Raw genomic sequence first — 21,401 nt, 5'->3', positions numbered from 1 at the left:
GCTTTGAAAGCTGTGAGAGCTGTGAGCGCTCTGAAGGGCTCTGAGGTCTGTGAGGGGCCCTGAGAGCTGTGAGGGGCTCCGAAGCCTGCAAGAGACTTTGAAGGCTGCGAGGGGCTCTGAAGGCTGAGGGTCTCTAAGGGTTGTGAGGTCTGTGAGAGACTCTGAAGGCTCTGAGGGACTCTGAGAGGCTCTAAGGGCTCTGAGGTCTCTGAGGGGCTGCGAAGGGGCTCTAAGGGCTGCGAAGGGGCTCTGAGGTCCGTGAGGGGCTGCGAAGGGGCTCCAAGGGCTGCGAGCTCTGTGAGAGCGGGGCCCCATTCCCGCCTCGCTCCCGCGTCTCCCGGCCGGGACTCACCGTCGGCGCAGCTCGGCGGGCAGCGGGGCCGGCGGCAGCGGCGCGGCGCGGGCCGGCATCGGGAGCGGCTCGGCGGGGGCCGGGCGGGGGGCGCGGGGCGGGCTCGGGGCCCGGTTCCGGGCCGGGTTCGGGGCCGCGCTCGGGGCCCGGCTCGGCGGGACCGGGAGCGGCTTCGCGCGGAAACGAGCGGCGGGAGCGGGGCGGCGCCGACCACCGCGCGGGGGGAGCCGGCGCGCACCATGCTGCCGCCGCGGGGGGGGACGGAGCGGGGCCAGGCGGCGTCTGCCGGGCCGGGGGGGAGCGGGAGGGGATCGGGGGAGACCGAGGGGGGACCGGAGGGGTCGGGGCGGTACCGGGAGCGGCGGAGGGGAGGGGGGGAACGGGGAGGACTCAGGGGGGGAACGGAGCGGTGAGGGGGGGGAATGGGAGGTACCACTGAGAGATGGGGGGAGGCGGGAGATACCACTGAGGGGAATGGGAGGTACCACTGAGGGGAGATTGGGGGAGGCGGGAGATACCACTGAGGGAAGATGGAAGGTACCACTGAGGGGAGATGGGGGGAGGCGGGAGTGAAGATGGGGGGGAGCCGGGAGGTACCACTGTGAGCGCGGGGTGGGGTGTGTGGGGCGTACCACTCAAAGGCAGCGTGGGGGGGAACACCAAAGTGGGTTGTACCACCGAGAGTAGGGGGGGGTGGACTGTACAACTGGGAAGGGGGGGGGGAAACAATCTCACAGGGCTGTACCATTGTAGGGATGGGGGGGTCCCCGAGGCCACCCCAGTGTCCCCATTGTCACCACAGAGCCCTCGTGTCCCAAGCGTCCTTTATTGTCCCCTTGGGGTGGCCACGGCCCCGTTTTGGGGTGAAAAGGGAAAATTTGGGGTCCCAGTGACCCCAAGGACGGAGACAAGGTCCTGGAGCGTCCCCAAAATCGGATTTGGGGGTGCCAAGGTTCCAAACTTACCCCAAAAAATCAACAGGGGGTCCCAAAAAACAGACTCGGGGGTGTCCCAAAATGTCCCAAAAAAACCAGGAAGCGTCCCCAAAAAAATTGATCTGGGGGTCCCAAAACGTCCCCAAAAATCGACTTGGGGACCCCAAATCCATCCTGGGGGTTCCAAATTTGGGGTCCCGGGCAGGTAAAAGCAGGAAATAAAATAAAATAAAATAAATAAAATAAAAATCTGGAGGTTTTTGGGGTGTCCCCCTCGGGGTCCCCTCAGTTCACCAGGAGAGCGTTGTCCTGCACGGAGGCCCTGTGGGGACACAAATTTAGGGGTTTTTAGGGGTTTTTTGGGGATTTTGGGGGGAAGGAAAACCCCCCCCAGATCCCAAATACCCCGGGAGGGGAGGGGGGACCCCAAAACCCGAAGAGGGGCTGGATTTTGGGGTGATTTGGGGTGATTTTGGGTCATTTTCAGGCTGGATTTTGGTTTTATTTTGGGGTCATTTGGGGCTGAATTTTGGGATAATTTTGGGGTCATTTAGGGGCCAAATTTTAGGGAAGTTTTGGGTCATTTTGGGGCTGGATTTTGGGGTCATTTGAGGTCATTTTGGGGCTGGATTTTGGGGTCATTTTGGGGTCATTTAGGAGCCAAATTTTGGGGTCATTTTGGGGTCACTTTGGGGTTATCTGGGGCTGGATTTTGGGGTCATTTTGGGTAATTTGGGGCTTGGTTTTGGGATAATTTTGGGGTCATTTGGGGCTGGATTTTGGGGTCACTTTAGGGTCATTTAGGGCTGGAATTTGGAGTCATTTTGGGGCTGGGTTTTGGGGTCATTTTGGGGCAGATTTTGGGATAATTTGGGATTCCTCCCCCTTGAGGTGACACCGAGCCCAAACCCCCCAGGACCCCCCTCCCTTGGGGTGACCCCAAGCCCCCCAAAAACCCCAAAAAACGTCCCAAAAATGCCACAAAAACTCCCAAAATCCCCCAAAACCCCCAAAGCGTCCCAAAACTCCCTGAAATCTCCCCAAATCCCCCCCAAAACCCCCTGAAATCTCCCCAAAACTCCCGAAAATATCCCCAAATCCCCCCAATTGTCCCCAAATCCCCCGAAGTGTCCCTAAATCCCCTAAAATGTCCCCCAAACCCCCTGAAATGTCCCAAAACCCTAAAAATCCCCCAAAACATCCCAAAATCCCCCCCAAAATGTCCTAAGACATCCCAAAACCCCCCAAAATGTCCCAAAAGTGCCCCAAAATCCCACGAGACCCCCTGAAATGTCCCCAAACCCCCCGAAGTGTCCCCAAAACCCCCCAAAAGTGCCCCAAAATCCCACAAAAGACCCCCCAAAAGTGCCCCAAAACCCCCCCAAAGTGTCCCCAAAAACCCCCAAAATGTCCCAAAACCTCACCCAAAACCCCCCAAAAGTGCCCCCAAAATGCCACGAGACCCCTCAAAGTGTCCCCAAACCCCCCAAAATGTCCCCAAAACCCCCCAAAAGTGCCCCAAAATCCCATGAGACCCCCTGAAATGTCCCCAAAGCCCCCCAAAATGTCCCCAAATCCCCCAAAATGTCCCCAAAACCCCCCAAAAGTGCCCCAAAATGCCACGAGACCCCCCAAAGTGTCCCCAAACCCCCCAAAATGTCCCCAAAACCCCACCCAAAACCCCCCAAAAGTGCCCCAAAATCCCACAAAAGACCCCCCAAAAGTGCCCCAAAATCCCACGAGACCCCCTGAAATGTCCCCAAAGCCCCCCAAAATGTCCCCAAAACCCCCCAAAAGTGCCCCAAAATCCCACAAGACCCCCCCGAAGTGTCCCCAAACCCCCAAAATGTCCCCAAAACCCTCCAAAATGTCCCCAAAACCCCACCCAAAACCCCCCAAAAGTGCCCCAAAATCCCACGAGACCCCCGAAGTGTCCCCAAAGCCCCCAAAATGTCCCCAAAACCCCCCAAAAGTGCCCCAAAATCCCACGAGACCCCCGAAGTGTCCCCAAACCCCCCAAAATGTCCCCAAAACCCCCCAAAAGTGCCCCAAAATCCCACGAGACCCCCTGAAATGTCCCCAAAGCCCCCCAAAATGTCCCCAAAACCCCCCAAAAGTGCCCCAAAATCCCCCGAAACGCCCCCAGGTTGGGGCTGCGGACCGGGGGCAGCAGCAGCAGAGGGCGGGGCAGGGGGCGGAGCCGGAGCCGCCCCGGCGGAACTTTCCGGAACCGGGGCTGTCCTGGCACTGCGCGATGAAGGCCTCGAGCTCCGACAGCGGCGCCGCGGCCTCGGACTGGTTCTGGGGACAGGGGACAGGTGAGGGACAGGTGACACCAGACAGGTGACATGGGGACAGGTGACATGGGGACAGGAGCTCCGACAGCGGCGCCGCGGCCTCGGACTGGTTCTGGGGACAGGGGACAGGTGAGGGACACGGGGACAGGTGACATGGGGACAGGTGAGGGACAGGTGAGGGACACCAGAGTGTCACCCTCGGACTGGTTCTGGGGACAGGGGACAGGTGAGGGACAAGTGACACCAGACAGGTGACACGGGGACAGGTGACATGGGGACAGGTGAAGGACAGGTGACATGGGGACAGAAGCTCTGATACTGGGGTGGCACCTTCAGATTGGTTCTGGGGACAGGTGAGGGACAGGTGAGGGGACATGGGGGACAGGTGACACCAGACAGGTGACAGGTGAGGGACAGGGGACATGGGGACAGGTGAGGGGACACGGGGACAGGTGACATGGGGACAGGTGACATGGGGACAGGAGCTCCGACAGCGGCGCCGCGCCCTCGGACTGGTTCTGGGGACAGGGGACAGGTGAGGGACAGGTGACATGGGGACAGGTGACACCAGACAGGTGAGGGGCAGGTGACACGGGGACAGGTGACACGGGGACAGGTGACACGGGGACAGGTGAGGGACAGGTGACACGGGGACAGGTGAGGGACAGGTGACATGGGGACATGGGGACAGGTGACACGGGGACAGGTGAGGGACAGGTGACACGGGGACAGGTGACATGGGTACAGGTGACACCAGACAGGTGAGGGACAGGTGACACGGGGACAGGTGAGGGACACCGCGGTGTCACCCTCGGACTGGTTCTGGGGACACAGAGGGGACACGGGGACAGGAGAGACAGCACACAGAGATGACGTCACACAGGTGACGTCACACACAGATGATGTCCTGCAGGTGACGTCACACCCAGGTGAGCTCCCACCTGTCCCGCTCACCTTGATGGTGTCGTAGGAGCCGGTGATGAGGTCACACACACAGATAACGCAGAGATAACACAGAGATAACACACACAGATAACACACACAGATAACACACACAGGTAACACACACAGGTAACACAGAGATAACACACACAGGTAAAATAACACACACAGATACACACACAGATAACACACACAGATAACACACACAGGTGAGATAACACACACAGGTAACACAGAGATAACACACACAGGTAAAATAACACACACAGATAACACACACAGATAACACACACAGGTGAGATAACACACACAGATAACGCAGAGATAACACACACAGGTAACACACACAGGTGAGATAACACACACAGATAACGCAGAGATAATACACAGAGATAACACACAGATAACACAGAGATAACACACACAGATAACACACAGATAACACACACAGGTAACACACACAGGTGATGTCACACACAGATAACACACCCAGGTGAGATAACACACACAGGTGATGTCACACAGGTGACGTCACACCCAGGTGAGCTGCCACCTGTCCCGCTCACCCTGATGGTGTCGTAGGAGCCGGTGATGAGGTCACACACACAGATAACGCAGAGATAACACACACAGATAACACGCATATAACACACGCAGGTGAAATAACACACACAGGTAACACAAACAGATAACACACAGATAACACACCCAGGTGAGATAACACACACAGATAACACACCCAGGTAACACACCCAGGTGAGATAACACACACAGATAACACAAACAGATAACACACACAGATAACACAGAGATAACACACACAGGTGAAATAACACACACAGGTAACACAAACAGATAACACACAGATAACACGCACAAGTGAGATAACACACACAGATAACGCACACAGGTGAGATGATAACACACAGACATAACACACACACAGGTAACACACACAAGTGAGATAACACGCACAGATAACACACACAGATAACACAGAGATAACACACACAGGTGAGATAACACACACAGATAACACACCCAGGTGACGTCACACACAGGCGACGTCACACCCAGGTGAGTCTCACCTTGATGGTGTCATAGGAGCCGGTGATGAGGTCACACACAGAGATAACACACAGGTAACACACACAGATAACAGATAACACACACAGATAACACACCCAGGTGATGTCGCACACAGATAACGCACACAGGTGAGATAACACGCACAGATAACACACCCAGGTGATGTCACACACAGATAATGTCACACCCAGGTGATGTCACACACAGATAACACACACAGGTGAGACGATAACATGCCCAGGTGATGTCACATGCAGGTGATGTCACACAGGTAACACACAGGTGAGATAACACACACAGATAACGCACCCAGGTGATGTCACACACAGATAATGTCACACCCAGGTGATGTCACACACAGATAACACACACAGGTGAGATGATAACATACCCAGGTGATGTCACATACAGGTGATGTCACACAGGTAACACACACAGATAACACACACAGGTGATGTCGCACACAGATAATGTCACACCCAGGTGATGTCACACACAGGTAACACACACAGGTGAGACGATAACATACCAGGTGATGTCACACGCAGGTGACGTCACGCCCAGGTGAGCTGCCACCTGCCCCGCTCACCTTGATGGTGTCGTAGGAGCCGGTGATGAGGGCGATGAAGAGGCTGAGCACCATGTAGATGAAGAGCGCGCTGAAGCTGTACAGGTACACCTGGCTGAAGAGCCACACCAGGGCCCCGCTGGGGCGCAGCGCCGCGAAGGTGGCGAACATGTCATCGCCGTTGACCAATGAGAAGAGACACTCGGACACCATGGACAGCGAGCGGAACTGGGGACGGACACACCTGTGTCACCTGGGGGTCACCTGTGTCACACCTGTGTCACACCTGTGTCACACCTGTGTCACACCTGTGTCACCCATATCACCCCTGTCATCACCATTTCACCCCTGTCATCGCCGTTGACCAATGAGAAGAGACACTCGGACACCATGGACAGCGAGCGGAACTGGGGACGGACACACCTGTGTCACCTGCGTGTCACCTGTGTCACACCTGTGTCACACCTGTGTCACCCATTTCACCCCTGTGTCACCCCTGTCATCGCCGTTGACCAATGAGAAGAGACACTCGGACACCATGGACAGCGAGCGGAACTGGGGACGGACACACCTGTGTCACCTGCGTGTCACCTGTGTCACACCTGTGTCACCCGTGTCACCCCTGTCATCACCATTTCACCCCTGTCATCGCCGTTGACCAATGAGAAGAGACACTCAGACACCATGGACAGCGAGCGGAACTGGGGACGGACACACCTGTGTCATCTGGGGGTCACCTGTGTCACACCTGTGTCACCTGTATAACCTGTGTCACCCCTGTCATCGCCGTTGACCAATGAGAAGAGACACTTGGACACCATGGACAGCGAGCGGAACTGGGACAGACACACCTGTGTCACCTGCGTGTCACCTGTGTCACACCTGTGTCACACCTGTGTCACACCTGTATAACCCCTGTGTCACCCCTGTCATCGCCGTTGACCAATGAGAAGAGACACTTGGACACCATGGACAGCGAGCGGAACTGGGACAGACACACCTGTGTCACCTGCATGTCACCTGTGTCACACCTGTGTCACACCTGTGTCACACCTGTGTTACCCCTGTCATCGCCATTGACCAATGAGAAGAGACACTCGGACACCATGGACAGCGAGCAGAACTGGGACAGACACACCTGTGTCACCTGGGGGTCACCTGTGTCACACCTGTGTCACACCTGTGTCACACCTGTATAACCCGTGTGTCACCTGGGGGTCACCTGTGTCACCTGTCCCCTGTAATCTATCACACCTGTCTTACCTGTAACCCCTGTGTCACCTGTGTGTCATCTGTAACCCCTGTGTCACCTGTGTCACTTGTCGCACCTGTGCCACACCTGTCACCTGTATCACCTGTCACCTGTGTCACACCTGTGTGTCACCTGTGTGTCACCTGTGTCACCTGTGTCACTTGTCACACCAACCCCAAAATTTGGGAATCCCTCAACCCCAAAACCGGAATTTCAGAACATCCCCGATCCCAAACTCCAAAATTTGGGAATCTCTCGACCCCAAACCCCAAAATTTGGGAATCTCCCCGCCCCAAACCCAAAATTTGGGAATCCCCCCAGTCCCAAACCCGAAATTTGGGAATCTCCTGACCCCAAAACCAAAATTCGGGAATCTCCGGACCCCAAAACTGGAATTTGAGAACATATCAACCCCAGCCCCAAAATTTTGGAATCTCCCGACCCCAAACCCCAAAATTTGGGAATCAATAACCCCAAACCCAAAATCTGGGAGCCCCCAAACCCCAAACACGAAATTTGGGAATCCCCCGACCCCAAACCCCAAAACTTGGGAATCCCCCGACCCCCAAACCCCAAAATTTGGGAATCCCCAAATCCCAAACCCCAAAATTTGGGAATCCCCCGACCCCAAACACGAAATTTGGGAATCCCCCAACCCCAAACCCCAAAATTTGGGAATCCCCAAACCCCAAACGCCAAAATTTTGGAACCTCACAACCCCAAACCCCAAAATTTCGGAATCCCCTGACCCCAAACCCCAAAATTTTGGAACCTCACAACCCCAAACCTGAAATTTGGGAATCCCCAAACCCCAAAATTTGGGAATCCCAAACCCCAAACACCAAAATTTGGGAATCCCCCGACCCCCAAACCCCAAAATTTGGGGCTCCCGGCCCCACCTTGACGTGGTGCGGGCCCAGCACGATCCATCCGCAGAAGCAATACCCCAAATAAATCACGGCCACGCAGCAGCAGAAGCGCATCACGTTGGGCAGCGCCACGCGCAGCGTCACGATCAGGATCTGGGGCGAAAAACGGGGAAATTGGGAAAAACGAAAATCACCAATGAACAGAGCGGGAAAAGCGGGGGTTTGGGGCGGGAAAATGGGGATTTGGGGCTGGGAAAATGGGGGTTTGGGGCTGGAAAATGGGATCATCCGAGTGTGGGGAGAGCATCACGACGGGGTCGCCACGCGCAGCGTCACGATCAGGATCTGGGGCGAAAAACGAGGAAAATGGGAAAAACGAAAACCACCAATGAACAGAGCGGGAAAAGCGGGGGTTTGGGGTGGGAAAATGGGGATTTGGGGCAAGAAAATGGGGATTTGGGGCTGGAAAATGGGATCATCTGAGTGTGGGGAGAGCATCACGACGGGGTCGCCACGCGCAGCGTCACGATCAGGATCTGGGGTGAAAAACGAGGAAAATGGGAAAAACTAAAACCACCAATGAACAGAGCGGGAAAAGCGGGGGTTTGGGGTGGGAAAACGGGGATTTGGGGCTGGGAAACGGGGATTTGGGACAGAAAATGGGATCATCCATGTGAGCATCACGTCAGGGACGCCACACACGGCGTCACGATCAGGATCTGAGGCGAAAAACGGCAAAATCGGGAAAAATGGGAGATTTGCATGAGTGGGGTGGGAAATCCGGGAATTGTCCCCAAGCCAAGCGTGACAGGGAGGATTTGGGGCAGGAAAATGGGATTTAACCCTGGCCCTGTCCCCAGGTAACGGCGCCATCCCCAGGTGACACAGGTGACACAGGTGGCACAGGTGGCACAGGTGACACGGGTGACACAGGTGTGGCACAGGTGACCCAGGTGACCCAAGTGACACACAGGTGACACAGGTGGAACGGGTGACACAGGTGACACGGGTGACACAGGTGACACACAGGTGACACAGGTGACACAGGTGGCACGGGTGACATGGGTGACACAGGTGTGACACAGGTGGCACAGGTGACACACAGGTGACACGGGTGACACAGGTGAGGCACAGGTGGCACAGGTGACACACAGGTGACACACACAGGTGACCCAGGTGACACAGGTAACACAAGTAACACACAGGTGGCACACAGGTGACACAGCTGACCCAGGTGACACACAGGGGACACACAGGTGGCACAGGTGACACACAGGTGACACTCACGTTGTACTTCTGGAAGAAGGTCAGGTACCGGATGACGCCGACCCACACGAGCAGCGTCGATGTCCCCAGCAGGATGCTGCACACGTCGTACCCCGAGAAGTTCTGTGGGGACACGGGGACAGTGCGGCCACCGCCGTGTCCCCAGGCCACGGGCCCCAAGGTGGCATTGTCCCCAAAGGGGTGGCAATGTCCCCAAAGGGGTGGCAATGTCCCCAGAGGGGTGGCAATGTCCCCATTGTCCCCACGGGGGTGGCAATGTCCCCAAAGGGGTGGCAATGTCCCCAGGGGTGACCTTGGCCTCGATGCCGATCTTGAGCAGCGTCCCCATTGTCCACAGGGGGTGACATTGTCCCCACTGTTCCCAGGGTAGCAGTGTCCCCATTGTCCCCAGTGCCCCCATTGTTCCCACTGTCCCCATTGTCCCCAGGGGATGGCAGTGTCCCCATTGTCCCCAGTGTCCCCACGGGGTGACATTGTCCCCATTGTCCCCAGTGCCCCCCAGTGTCCCCATTGTCCCCACTGTCCCCACGGGGTGGCATTTTCCCCATTGTCCCCAGGGGATGGCAGTGTCCCCATTGTCCCCACTGTCCCCACAGGGTGGCATTGTCCCCACTGTCCCCACCGGGTGGCATTGTCCCCATTGTCCCCAGGGTAGCAGTGTCCCCAGTGTCCCCAGTGTCCCCACTGTCCCCCAGGGGGTGGCAGTGTCCCCAGTGTCCCCAGTGTCCCCATCGTCCCCAGTGTCCCCAGTGTCCCCATTATCCCCAGGGTGTGACATTGTCCCCAGTGTCCCCAGGTGTGGCATTGTCCCCATTATTCCCACTGTCCCCAGTGTCCCCATTGTCCCCACTGTCCCCAGTGTCCCCAATGTCCCCACTGTCCCCAATGTCCCCACTGTCCCCAGTGTCCCCAGGGGGTGGCAGTGTCCCCAGTGTCCCCATTGTCCCCACTGTCCCCAGTGTCCCCATGTCCCCACTGTCCCCAGTGTCCCCAGGGGGTGGCAGTGTCCCCAGTGTCCCCAGTGTCCCCAATGTCCCCACTGTCCCCAGTGTCCCCACTGTCCCCAGTGTCCCCATCGTCCCCAGTGTCCCCAGTGTCCCCAGTGTCCCCAGGGTGTGACATTGTCCCCAGTGTCCCCAGGTGTGGCATTGTCCCCATTATTCCCACTGTCCCCACTGTCCCCATTGTCCCCACTGTCCCCAGTGTCCCCACTGTCCCCAGTGTCCCCAGGGGGGTGGCAGTGTCCCCAGTGTCCCCATTGTCCCCACTGTCCCCAGTGTCCCCATGTCCCCATTGTCCCCATTGTCCCCAGGGGGTGGCAGTGTCCCCAGTGTCACCTTGGCCTCGATGCCGATCTTGAGCACGGTGCCCAGCACGGTCAGGACGTCGCTGGTGACGAGCAGCAGGTACCAGCCATTGAGGAACTCCAGGCGGTCCGAGAGGGACACGGTGACACCGCGGTGACAGCGCAGGAACCGGCTGAACTCCTGCGGGGACATCGCCACTGTCACTGTCACTGTCACTGTCATTGTCGTTGTCACAATCACTGTCACTGTCCTTGTCACTGTCCTTGTCACTGTCCTTGCCACTGTCATTGCCACTGTCACTGTCACTGTCACTGTCACCTCACAGGGACACAGTGACAAAACCCCAAAACCCCCCCAAAGCTCCCATCAATCCCAAACCCCCAAACTCCCCCCAAAATCCCCCAAATCCACCCCCAAACCCCAAAATTCCCCCAAACCCCCCAAAATCCCCCCAAATTCCCCAAACTCTCCCAAAAACCCCCCAAATTCCCCCTAAATCACCCCCAAATGCCTAAAATTCCCCAAAGTTTCCCCAAAATCCCCCCAAACACCCCCAAAATTCCTCCAACCTCCCCCCCTAAAACTCCCCAAAATCCCCCAAAATCCCCCCGAATTTCCAAAACTCCCCAAAACTCCCCCAAAATTCCCCAAAATCCCCCCAAATTCCCAAAACTCGCCAAAATTCCCCAAATCCCCCCGAATTCCCAAAACTCCCCAAAACTCCCCAAAATTCCCCAAAATCCCCCAAAATTCCTCCAACCTCCCCCCCCTAAAACTCCCCAAAATCCCCCCGAATTTCTAAAACTCCCCAAACACCCCCAAAATTCCCCCAAAATTCCTCCAACCCCGCCCCAAATCCCCCCGAATTCCCAAAACTCCCCCAAAACTCCCGAAAATTCCCCCAAAACTCCCCGAAATCCCCCCGAAATCCCCCCGAAATCCCCCCGGCTCCGCGCTCACCCTCTGCAGGAGCAGCCCGCGGGCGATGGAGCGGGCGCAGAGCACCAGGGACAGCGAGCACACGGCCACCACCAGCACGTCGAACGCCAGGCGGCGCCAGGTGGCACCTGAGGGGACACCAGTGTCACCTGTGGGACCCCATTGTCACCTGTGGGACACCCCACTGTCACCTGTGGGAAACCCCATTGTCACCTGTGGGACCTCATTGTCACCTGTGGGACACCTCATTGTCACCTGTGGGACACCCCACTGTCACCTGTGGGACACCCCATTGTCACCTGTGACACTCCATTGTCACCTGTGGGACACCCCATTGTCACCTGTCACCTGTGTGACCCCGTTGTCACCTGTGGGACCCAGCTGCCACCTGAGACACTCCATTGTCACTGTCACCTGTGGGACCCCATTGTCACCTGTGGGACACCCCATTGTCACCTGTGACACCAAAATTGTCACTGTCACCTGTGGGACCCCGTTGTCACCTGTGGGACACCCCATTGTCACCTGTGGGACACCCCATTGTCACCTGTCACCTGTGGGACACCCCAGTGTCGAATGCCAGGCAGCGCCAGGTGGCACCTGAGGGGACACCAGTGTCACCTGTGGGACCCAGCTGTCACCTGAGACACCCCACTGTCACCTGTCACCTGAGGGACCCCACTGTCACCTGTGGGACCCAGCTGTCACCTGTGGGGACACCCCACTGTCACCTGTCACCTGGGACACCCCACTGTCACCTGTGGGACGCCGCATTGTCACCTGTCACCTGTAGGACACCCCCTCAGCCCTGTGCCACCCAGTGTCACCACTGTCACCCAGTGTCACCACTGTCACCCGTTGTCACCTTGGCCGGGCATGGTGGGGTGGTGGCACTCCCATTGTCACCCATTGTCCCCATTGTCACCCAATGTCCCCAGTGTCACCTCCTCTGGGCATGGCGGGGTGGTGGCACTCCCTGTGTCACCCATTGTCACCCATTGTCACCCACTGTCCCCAGTGTCACCTCCTCCGGGCATGGCGGGGTGGTGGCACTCCCTGTGTCACCCATTGTCACCCAATGTCCCCATTGTCACCCAGTGTCCCCATTGTCACCCACTGTCCCCAGTGTCACCTCCTCCGGGCATGGCGGGGTGGTGGCACTCCCTGTGTCACCCATTGTCACCCATTGTCACCCAATGTCCCCAGTGTCACCTCCTCCGGGCATGGCGGGGTGGTGGCACTCCCTGTGTCACCCACTGTCCCCATTGTCACCCACTGTCCCCACTGTCACCTCCTCCGGGCATGGTGGGGTGGTGGCACTCCCTGTGTCACCCAATGTCCCCATTGTCACCCATTGTCCCCAGTGTCACCTCCTCCGGGCATGGCGGGGTGGTGGCACTCCCTGATGGCCGCGTGGGTGTCCAGGCGGATCCGCACTCGCCCGCTGTGAGCGCTGTTGTCGAAGGTGACCTGGGGACACGCGGTGGCACTGTCACTATCACTGATGTTGTCATCGTCATTGCATCACTGTTGTTGTCACTATTATTGTCACCGTCACTGTCATTGTCACCGTCACGGTTACTGTTATTGTCACTGTCACTGTCATTGTGTCACTGTGTCACTGTCATTGTCACCATCACGGTTACTGTTATTGTCACTGTCACTGTCACTGATATTGCCATCGTCATTGCGTCACTGTTATTGTCACTATTACTGTCATTGTTATTGTCATTGTCACCATCACGGTTACTGTTATTGTCACTGTCACTGTGTCACTGTCATTGTCATTGCGTCACTGTCATTGTCACCATTATTGTCATCGTTATTGTCATTGTCACCGTCACGGTTACTGTTACTGTTATTGTCACTGTCACTGTCACTGTGTCACTGTCATTGTCACCGTCACCGCCATTGTCACTGTGTCACTGTTATTGTCACTATTATTGTCACTGTTACTGTCACTATCACTGTTACTGTTATTGTCACTGTCGCTGTGTCACTCTCATTGTCGCTGTCATTGTCACCGTCACCACCATTGTCACTGTGTCACTGACACTGTTATTGTCACCGTCACTGTTACTGCTATTGTCACTGTCGCTGTCACTGATGTTGTCACCGTTATTGTCTTTGTGTCACTGTCACTGTTGTTGTCACTGTCACTGTCACCATCACTGTGTCACTGTCACCGTCACCACCATTGTCACTGTGTCACTGTCACTGTTATTGTCACCGTCACTGTCATTGTCACTGTCACTGTTACTGTTATTGTCACTGTCGCTGTCACTGATGTTGGCACCGTTATTGTCGTTGTGTCACTGTCACTGTTATTGTCACCGTCACTGTCATTGTCACTGTCACCATCACTGTGTCACTGTCACTGTCACCGCCATTGTCACTGTGTCACTGTCACTGATGTTGTCACCATTATTGTCATTGTGTCACTGTCACTGTCACTGTCATTGTCACTGTGTCACCGTTATTGCCATTGTCACCGTCACTGTTGTTGTCACTGTCACCGTCACCGCCATTGTCACTCTGTCACTGTTATTGCCATTGTCACCGTCACTGTTGTTGTCACTGTCACTGTCACCGTTACTGTCACTTTGGGATATTTGGGGACAATGAGGGGACACCTGGGGACATTCAGGGGACACCCAAGGGACACTCAGGGGACACTTTGGGATATTTGGGGACAGTGAGGGGACAATCGGGGACACTTTGGGATATTTAGGGACAACTGGGGACACCCAGGGGACACTCAGGGGACACTCAGGGGACACTTCAGCATATTTGGGGACACTGAGGGGACACTTGGGGCACTTTGGGGACACTTTGGGGTATTCGGGGACATTTTAAGATATTTGGGGACACTCAGGGGACACTTTAGGATTTTTAGGGAGACTGAAGGGACAAGTGGGGACACTTTGGGACATTTGGGGACACTTGGGGACACTTTGGGGACACTGTGGGGACACTGACGGTGACACTGAAGGTGTAGCAGTCGGGGATCTCGTGGTTCAGCAGCGTTTGGATGTTGATGGCCTTGAGCTGGAACTCCACGGTGACGTTGATCAGCCTGGGTGCGGACAAAAATCACCCCGAAAACACCAAAAAATGGGAAAATTCCACCTCAAAAATCCCCCCAAAAAAAGGGAAAATTCCACCTCAAAAATCCACCAAAAAAAGGGAAAATTTCACCTCAAAAAAACCACAAAAAAAGGGGAAAATTTCACCTCAAAAACACAAAAAAAGGGAAAATTTCACCTCAAAAAAACACAAAAAAATGGGAAAATTTCACCTCAAAATCCCCCCCCAAAATCCCCCAAAAATTCCCCCCAAAAAACCCAAAATTCCAGGGGGCTTTTGGGGGAATTGTTAGGGGTTTGGGGTATTTGGGGTGATTTTGAGGGAATTTTGAGGGATTTTGGGGGATTTGGGGAGATTTGGGGAAAATTTTGAGGGCTTTTGGGGGATTTTGAGGGAATTCTGGGGGAGTTTGGGGGGATTTTGGGGGTTTTTGGGGCGCACCTGTGGAACTGGAGGGTGAAGTTGCTGCCGGGGCCGTCCAGCGCGGGGGGCTGGGGGTCTCCGGGGTGAACCCCCAGGCACTCTGTGGGGCCGGGATCGGGGTCAGGGAGCACAAAAACCCCGGGAATTCCCAAACCCCAAATCCCAAATGGGCCCGGGACCATCCTGAACCCCAAATCCCAAATCCCAAAAACTCCGACTCCCGAATCCCAAACGCAAAACCCCAAATCCGACCCAAAACCCCAACCCTCGAACCCCAAAGACAAAAAGCCCAAATCCAACTCTAACCCCCAAAACCAGCCCCAAACCCCAAACCCCACCCAAAACCCCCAAACCCCAAACACAAAACCCCAAATCCGACTCCAACTCCCAAACCCCAAACCCCCAAATCCAACCCCAAACCCCAAATCCCAAACTCCAAATCCAACCCAAAACCTCCAAACCCTAAACACAAAACCCCAAATCCGACTCCAACTCCCAAACCCCAAATCCAACCCCAAATCCCAAATCCAACCCCAAACCCCAAATCCCAAACAACTTCCAAACCCTACACCCCAAACCCCAAATCCTAAATCCAACCCCAAACCCCAAACCCAAACCCCAAATCCAACTCTCAATTCCCAAACTCCAAACTTCAAACCCTGCACCCCAAACCCCAAATTCAACCCCAAATCCAACCCCAAACCCAAATCCAACCTTTAACTCCCAGACCCCAAACCCCACACCTCAAACCCCAGACCCCAAATCCAACCCCAGACCCCAAACCCCAAACCCTGCACCCCAAATCCAATCTCACACCCCAAATTCAACCCCACACCCCAAACTCCGCACCCCAAATCCAACCCCAGACCCCAAACCCCAAACTCCGCACCCCAAATCCAACCCCAAACCCCAAACCCTGCACCCCAAATCCAACCCCAAACCCAAACCCCACACCCCAAACCCAAACCCCACACCCCAAATTCAACCCCAGACCCCAAACCCCAAACCCTGCACCCCAAATCCAAGCCCAGACCCCAAACCCCAAACCCAGACCCCAAACCCAAGCCCAGACCCCAAACCCCAAACCCAAATCCAACCTTTAACTCCCAAACCCCAAACCCTGCACCCCAAATCCAAATCCCAGACCCCAAACCCCAAACCCCGCACCCCAAACCCAAGCCCAGACCCCAAACCCTGCACCCCAAACCCAAGCCCAGATCCCAAACCCCAAATCCAAGCCCAGACCCCAAACCCAAGCCCAGACCCCAAACCCAAGCCCAGACCCCACCCCGGCGTCGCACCGGTGACCACGCTGGGGTCGATGTCGAAGGTGTCGTTCTCGGGGTCGATGTCCCCCCTGCGGAAGAAGCGCTGGCACAGCCGGAGCCCGGGGCCACCCCCGGCGCCACCGCCGGTGTCACCGTAGGCGTAGCGGCCCAGGGTCTCGTTGGGGACAGCCAGGTACTGCGGGGACACGGAGGTGGCACCTCAATGTCCCCAAACCCCAAAACATCTCCATTGGCTCCAAAACATCTCCATGATGCCAAACATCCCCATGGCCCCAAAACATCTCTGTGTCCCCAAAACATCTCTGTGTCCTCAAAACATCTCCATGGCTCCAAAACATCTCTGTGTCCCCAAAACATCTCTGTGTCCTCAAAACATCTCCATGGCTCCAAAACATCTCTGTGTCCCCAAAACATCTCTGTGTCCCCAAAACGTAGTGGCCCAGGGTCTCGTTGGGGACAGCCAGGTACTGCGGGGACACGGAGGTGTCACCTGGATGGCCCCAAAACCCAGAACGTCCCCATGGTCCCAAAACATCTCTGTGTCCCCAGAACATCTCCATGGCCCCAAAACATCTCCATGGCCCCAAAACATCTTCATGGCCCCAAAACATCTTCATGGCCCCAAAACATCTCTGTGTCCCCAAAACATCTCTGCGTCCCCAAAACGTGGTGGCCCAGGGTCTCGTTGGGGACAGCCAGGTACTGGGGGGACAGAGACACCAAGGTGGAGGTGGCACCTGGATGGCCCCAAAGCACCCCATGGCCCCAAAACATCTCCATGATACCAAAGATCTCCATGTCCCCAAAACATCTCCATGGCCCCAAAACATCTCCATGGCCCCAAAACATCTCCATGGCCCCAAATCGTGGTGGCCCAGGGTCTCCTTGGGGACAGTCAGGTACTGTGGGGACACTGTGGGGATGGAGGTGGCACCTCAGTGTCCCCAAACATCTCCACGGCCCCAAACCACCACCACGTCCTCAATTCTTCTGATGTCCCCAAGCCCTGCAGGTGTCCCCGTGCCACCTGCTCGAGGAAAAAGGCCAGCTGCTCCAGGAGGTCCTGATGTCCCCAACCCCTCTTGATGTCCCCAACCCCTCCCAATGTCCCCAAGCCCTGCAGGTGTCCCCGTGCCACCTGCTCGAGGACGAAGGCCAGCTGCTCCAGGAGGTCCCCATGTCCCCAACCCTCCTGATGTCCCCAACCCTACTGATGTCCCCAGCCCCTCCTGATGTCCCCAATTCCCCTGATGTCTCCAAGCCCTGCAGGTGTCGCCAATTCCCACAATGTCCCCAAGCCCTGCAGGTGTCCCCATGCCACCTGCTGGAGGACGAAGGCCAGGTGCTCCAGGAGGTCCCCGCGGGTGTAGATGGCCGCGGTGTCATCGGCGCCGTCCTCGTAGCCCTTGAGGAACAGGTGCTTGAAGGCCACCGTGTTGTCCTCCTTGAAGGCCACCACCAGCTGGTTGCTGAGCCCGAACAGGATCAGCTGGGGACAAAGGCCACCACCTCTGTCACCGCCTGTCCCATCCCGGTGACACCACCGTGCTTCACCCCCACCCAAAGCGGTGTCACCCACGCTTGGGGACAAAGGCCACCGCTGCCACCCACCCCCGTCCCACGGCAGTGACGCCGCCACGCTTCGTCCCAGGACACGCCGGTGTCCCTCCCAAAGTGTCCCCACGTCCCTGCGCTCCCTCCCTGGTGTCCCCATGTCCCCTCTCCAGTGTCCCTGCGCCCCATCTCTGCTGTCCCTGTGTCCCCCACCCGCTGTCCCAGCGCCTCGTGCTGCCATCCCCAGTGTCCCCTCTGTGCCCACCCACCATCCCTGGCGTCCCTGCTGTCCCCTTTGTCCCCACTGCTCCCACCATCCATCCCCGCTGTCCCCTCTGTCCCCTTTGTCCCCACCATCCATCCCCGCTGTCCCCTCTGTCCCCTTTGTCCCCACCATCCATCCCCGCTGTCCCCATCGCCCGTCCCTGCTGTCCCCAATGCCATCCCCACTGTCCCCAGTGCCATCCCCGCTGTCCCCACTGTCCCCGCTGTCCCCAGTGCCATCCCCGCTGTCCCCACTGTCCCCGTTGTCCCCAGTGCCATCCCCACTGTCCCCAATGTCCCTGCTGTCCCCAGTGCCATCCCTGCTGTCCCCACTGTCCCCGTTGTCCCCAGTGCCATCCCCGCTGTCCCCTCTGTCCCCACCATCCATCCCCGCTGTCCCCATCGCCATCCCTGCTGTCCCCAGTGCCATCCCTGCTGTCCCCACTGTCCCCGTTGTCCCCAGTGCCATCCCTGCTGTCCTCGGTGCCGTCCCCGCCATCCCCGCTGTCCCCATCGTCCATCCCTGCTGTCCCCAGTGCCACCCCCGCTGTCCCCAGTGCCATCCCTGCTGTCTCCACTGTCCCCGCTGTCCCCGGTGCCACCCCCGCTGTCCTCAGTGCCACCCCCGCTGTCCCCTCTGTCCCCAGTGCCACCCGCGCCGTCCCCACCATCCATCCCCGCTGTCCCCAGTGCCACTCCCGCTGTCCCCATCGCCATCCCCGCTGTCCCCTCTGTCCCCGCTGTCCCCAGTGCCATCCCCGCTGTCCCCTCTGTCCCCACCATCCATCCCCGCTGTCTCCGGTGCCACCCCCGCCGTCCCCACCGTCCATCCCCGCTGTCCCCAGTGCCATCCCCACTGTCCCCACTGTCCCCGTTGTCCCCAGTGCCATCCCCGCTGTCCCCTCTGTCCCCACCATCCATCCCCGCTGTCCCCAGTGCCATCCCTGCTGTCTCCACTGTCCCCACTGTCCCCATCGCCATCCCTGCTGTCTCCACTGTTGCCGTTGTCCCCAGTGCCACCCCCACTGTCCCCAGTGCCACCCCCGCTGTCCTCAGTGCCACCCCCGCTGTCCCCTCTGTCCCCAGTGCCACCCGCGCCGTCCCCACCATCCATCCCCGCTGTCCCCAGTGCCACCCCCGCTGTCCCCATCGCCATCCCCGCTGTCCCCTCTGTCCCCGCTGTCCCCAGTGCCACCCCCACCGTCCCCACCGTCCATCCCCGCTGTCCCCAGTGCCATCCCCGCTGTCCCCTCTGTCCCCACCATCCATCCCTGCTGTCCCCAGTGCCATCCCTGCTGTCCCCATCGCCATCCCTGCTGTCTCCACTGTCCCCACTGTCCCCATCGCCATCCCTGCTGTCTCCACTGTCGCCGTTGTCCCCAGTGCCACCCCCACTGTCCCCAGTGCCATCCCTGCTGTCTCCACTGTCCCCGCTGTCCCCGGTGCCACCCCCGCTGTCCCCGGTGCCACCCCCGCTGTCCTCAGTGCCACCCCCGCTGTCCCCTCTGTCCCCAGTGCCACCCGCGCCGTCCCCACCATCCATCCCCGCTGTCCCCGCTGCCATCCCCGCTGTCCCCAGTGCCACCCCCGCTGTCCCCACTGTCTCCGTTGTCCCCAGTGCCATCCCCGCCGTCCATCCCCGCTGTCCCCGGTGCCACCCCCGCCGTCCCCGCAGGTGCCACCTGCACGGTGACCAGCACGATCTTGGCCAGCTGCAGCCCGAGCTTCACGGGCCGCCGCCCGCGGGCCCGGTACTTGTCACAGGGGCTCATGAAGAAATACTTGAGGCGCCGCCGCAGCTCTTCCTCCTCATCCTCCTCCTCCTCCTCTTCCTCATCCTCCCGTCCCGGTACCGGCGCCGGCGCCGCCTCGGCCGCGCCGTACCCGGGGCCGCGGCTCAGCAGCCGCTCGGTCTCTGGGGACACCGGACGGTGGCACCTCGGCCCCGTGTCACCTCGGCCCGGTGTCCCCCCTGCCCGGTGTCACCTCCTCTCCCGGTGTCCCCCCTGCCCGGTGTCACCTCCTCTCCCGGTGTCCCCCGTCCCCGTTAACCGCTCCGGTCCGGACTCGCCATCCCCGGTGTCACCGCTGTCCCCGTGTCTCCCCCCGCCCTTCCGATGTCCCCTTTGCCCGGTGCTCTTTGTCCCCTGTCCCCGTTAACCCTCCTGCTCGGGTCTCCGGTGTCCCCGAGCCCCGCCCGGTTCCCGGTAATCCCGGCCCCGTGTTCCGCTGCTCCCGCTACCGGATTCTCCTGTACACATTCCCAGCTCCCGGACCCCATTCCTAGTCGCCATTCTCTGTCCCCATTCCCCATTCCCGGTCCCTGTCCCCGTTCCCGGTGCCCATTCCCGTTCCCCATTCCCGGTCCCGGTCTCCCCTCACCGGAGGCCGCCGCCATCGCTCCGCTCCCCCACAGCCCTCACGTGACGGAGGAAACAACGCGCTGCTCCCGCCAACCAATCGCAGCGCGTCATCGCTCCCGGATTTGCATAAACACGCCCATGTGAATCAAACACTCCCGCTAGGACGCTCATTTGCATAACCACGCCCTCCCCGAGCCGGCTGCAGCCCCGCCCGGCGCTGTTCGCTCCCAGTATCGCTCCCAGTAACAGCGGCACCGGCAGGGAAAGCGCTCCCAGTATCGCTCCCAGCGCTCCCAGTTCGCTCCCAGCGCTCCCAGTATCGCTCCCAGCGCTCCCAGTTCGCTCCCAGCGCTCCCAGTAAGAGCGGGACTGGCAGGGAAAGCGCTCCCGGAACCCGCCCAGGGCAAAGCGCGGCTGCTTTTGGGAGGGGGGGGAGGAGTGTGAGGAAGAGGAGGGACAAAGGAGGAGGAGGAGCGGCAGAACAAGCAGGAGGAAGAGGAGGAGCGGGGGGAAGAGGAAAAGGAGGAGCGGCTGCAACCCCGCTCCGGCCGCAGCTGCCCCGGCCCCGCCGGCATCGCCCCCCG

General features: G+C 58.4%; 2 protein-coding genes across 3 annotated transcripts in view; both read right to left on the bottom strand.

Annotated features, from left to right (window-relative positions):
• LOC134433054 (DNA (cytosine-5)-methyltransferase 1-like) overlaps positions 1-411 on the bottom strand; it is a 46,506-nt gene extending 46,095 nt beyond the window's left edge. Inside the window, exon 1 of the mRNA XM_063181947.1 lies at positions 353-411. Coding sequence (XP_063038017.1) covers positions 353-411 — 59 coding nt within the window. The remainder of the gene's footprint in view (positions 1-352) is intronic.
• Positions 412-1,159: 748 nt separating this feature from the next.
• On the bottom strand, positions 1,160-20,865 carry MCOLN1 (mucolipin TRP cation channel 1). Of its 2 annotated transcripts, XM_063181936.1 has the most exons (14): positions 20,837-20,865; positions 20,137-20,369; positions 17,958-18,125; positions 16,649-16,811; positions 15,366-15,447; positions 14,817-14,913; positions 13,208-13,307; positions 11,859-11,965; positions 10,929-11,078; positions 9,592-9,693; positions 8,335-8,457; positions 6,205-6,411; positions 3,449-3,588; positions 1,160-1,609 (listed from the first exon to the last, which is right to left on the bottom strand). In XM_063181936.1, the coding sequence occupies exons 1-14, from the start codon at positions 20,850-20,852 to the stop codon at positions 1,573-1,575; spliced, it is 1,725 nt and encodes a 574-aa protein (XP_063038006.1). In that variant the 5' UTR covers positions 20,853-20,865; the 3' UTR covers positions 1,160-1,572. The 2 variants fall into 2 exon arrangements, with proteins under 2 accessions (XP_063038006.1, XP_063038007.1); XM_063181937.1 differs by lacking the exons at positions 1,160-1,609; positions 3,449-3,588; positions 6,205-6,411 and adding an exon at positions 7,067-7,168.
• Positions 20,866-21,401: the final 536 nt, after the last annotated feature.

Source organism: Melospiza melodia (assembly GCF_035770615.1).
Source record: "Melospiza melodia melodia isolate bMelMel2 chromosome 17 unlocalized genomic scaffold, bMelMel2.pri SUPER_17_unloc_2, whole genome shotgun sequence".
NCBI classification, from domain to species: domain Eukaryota; kingdom Metazoa; phylum Chordata; class Aves; order Passeriformes; family Passerellidae; genus Melospiza; species Melospiza melodia.
This window is presented reverse-complemented; position numbering and strand designations above follow the sequence as displayed.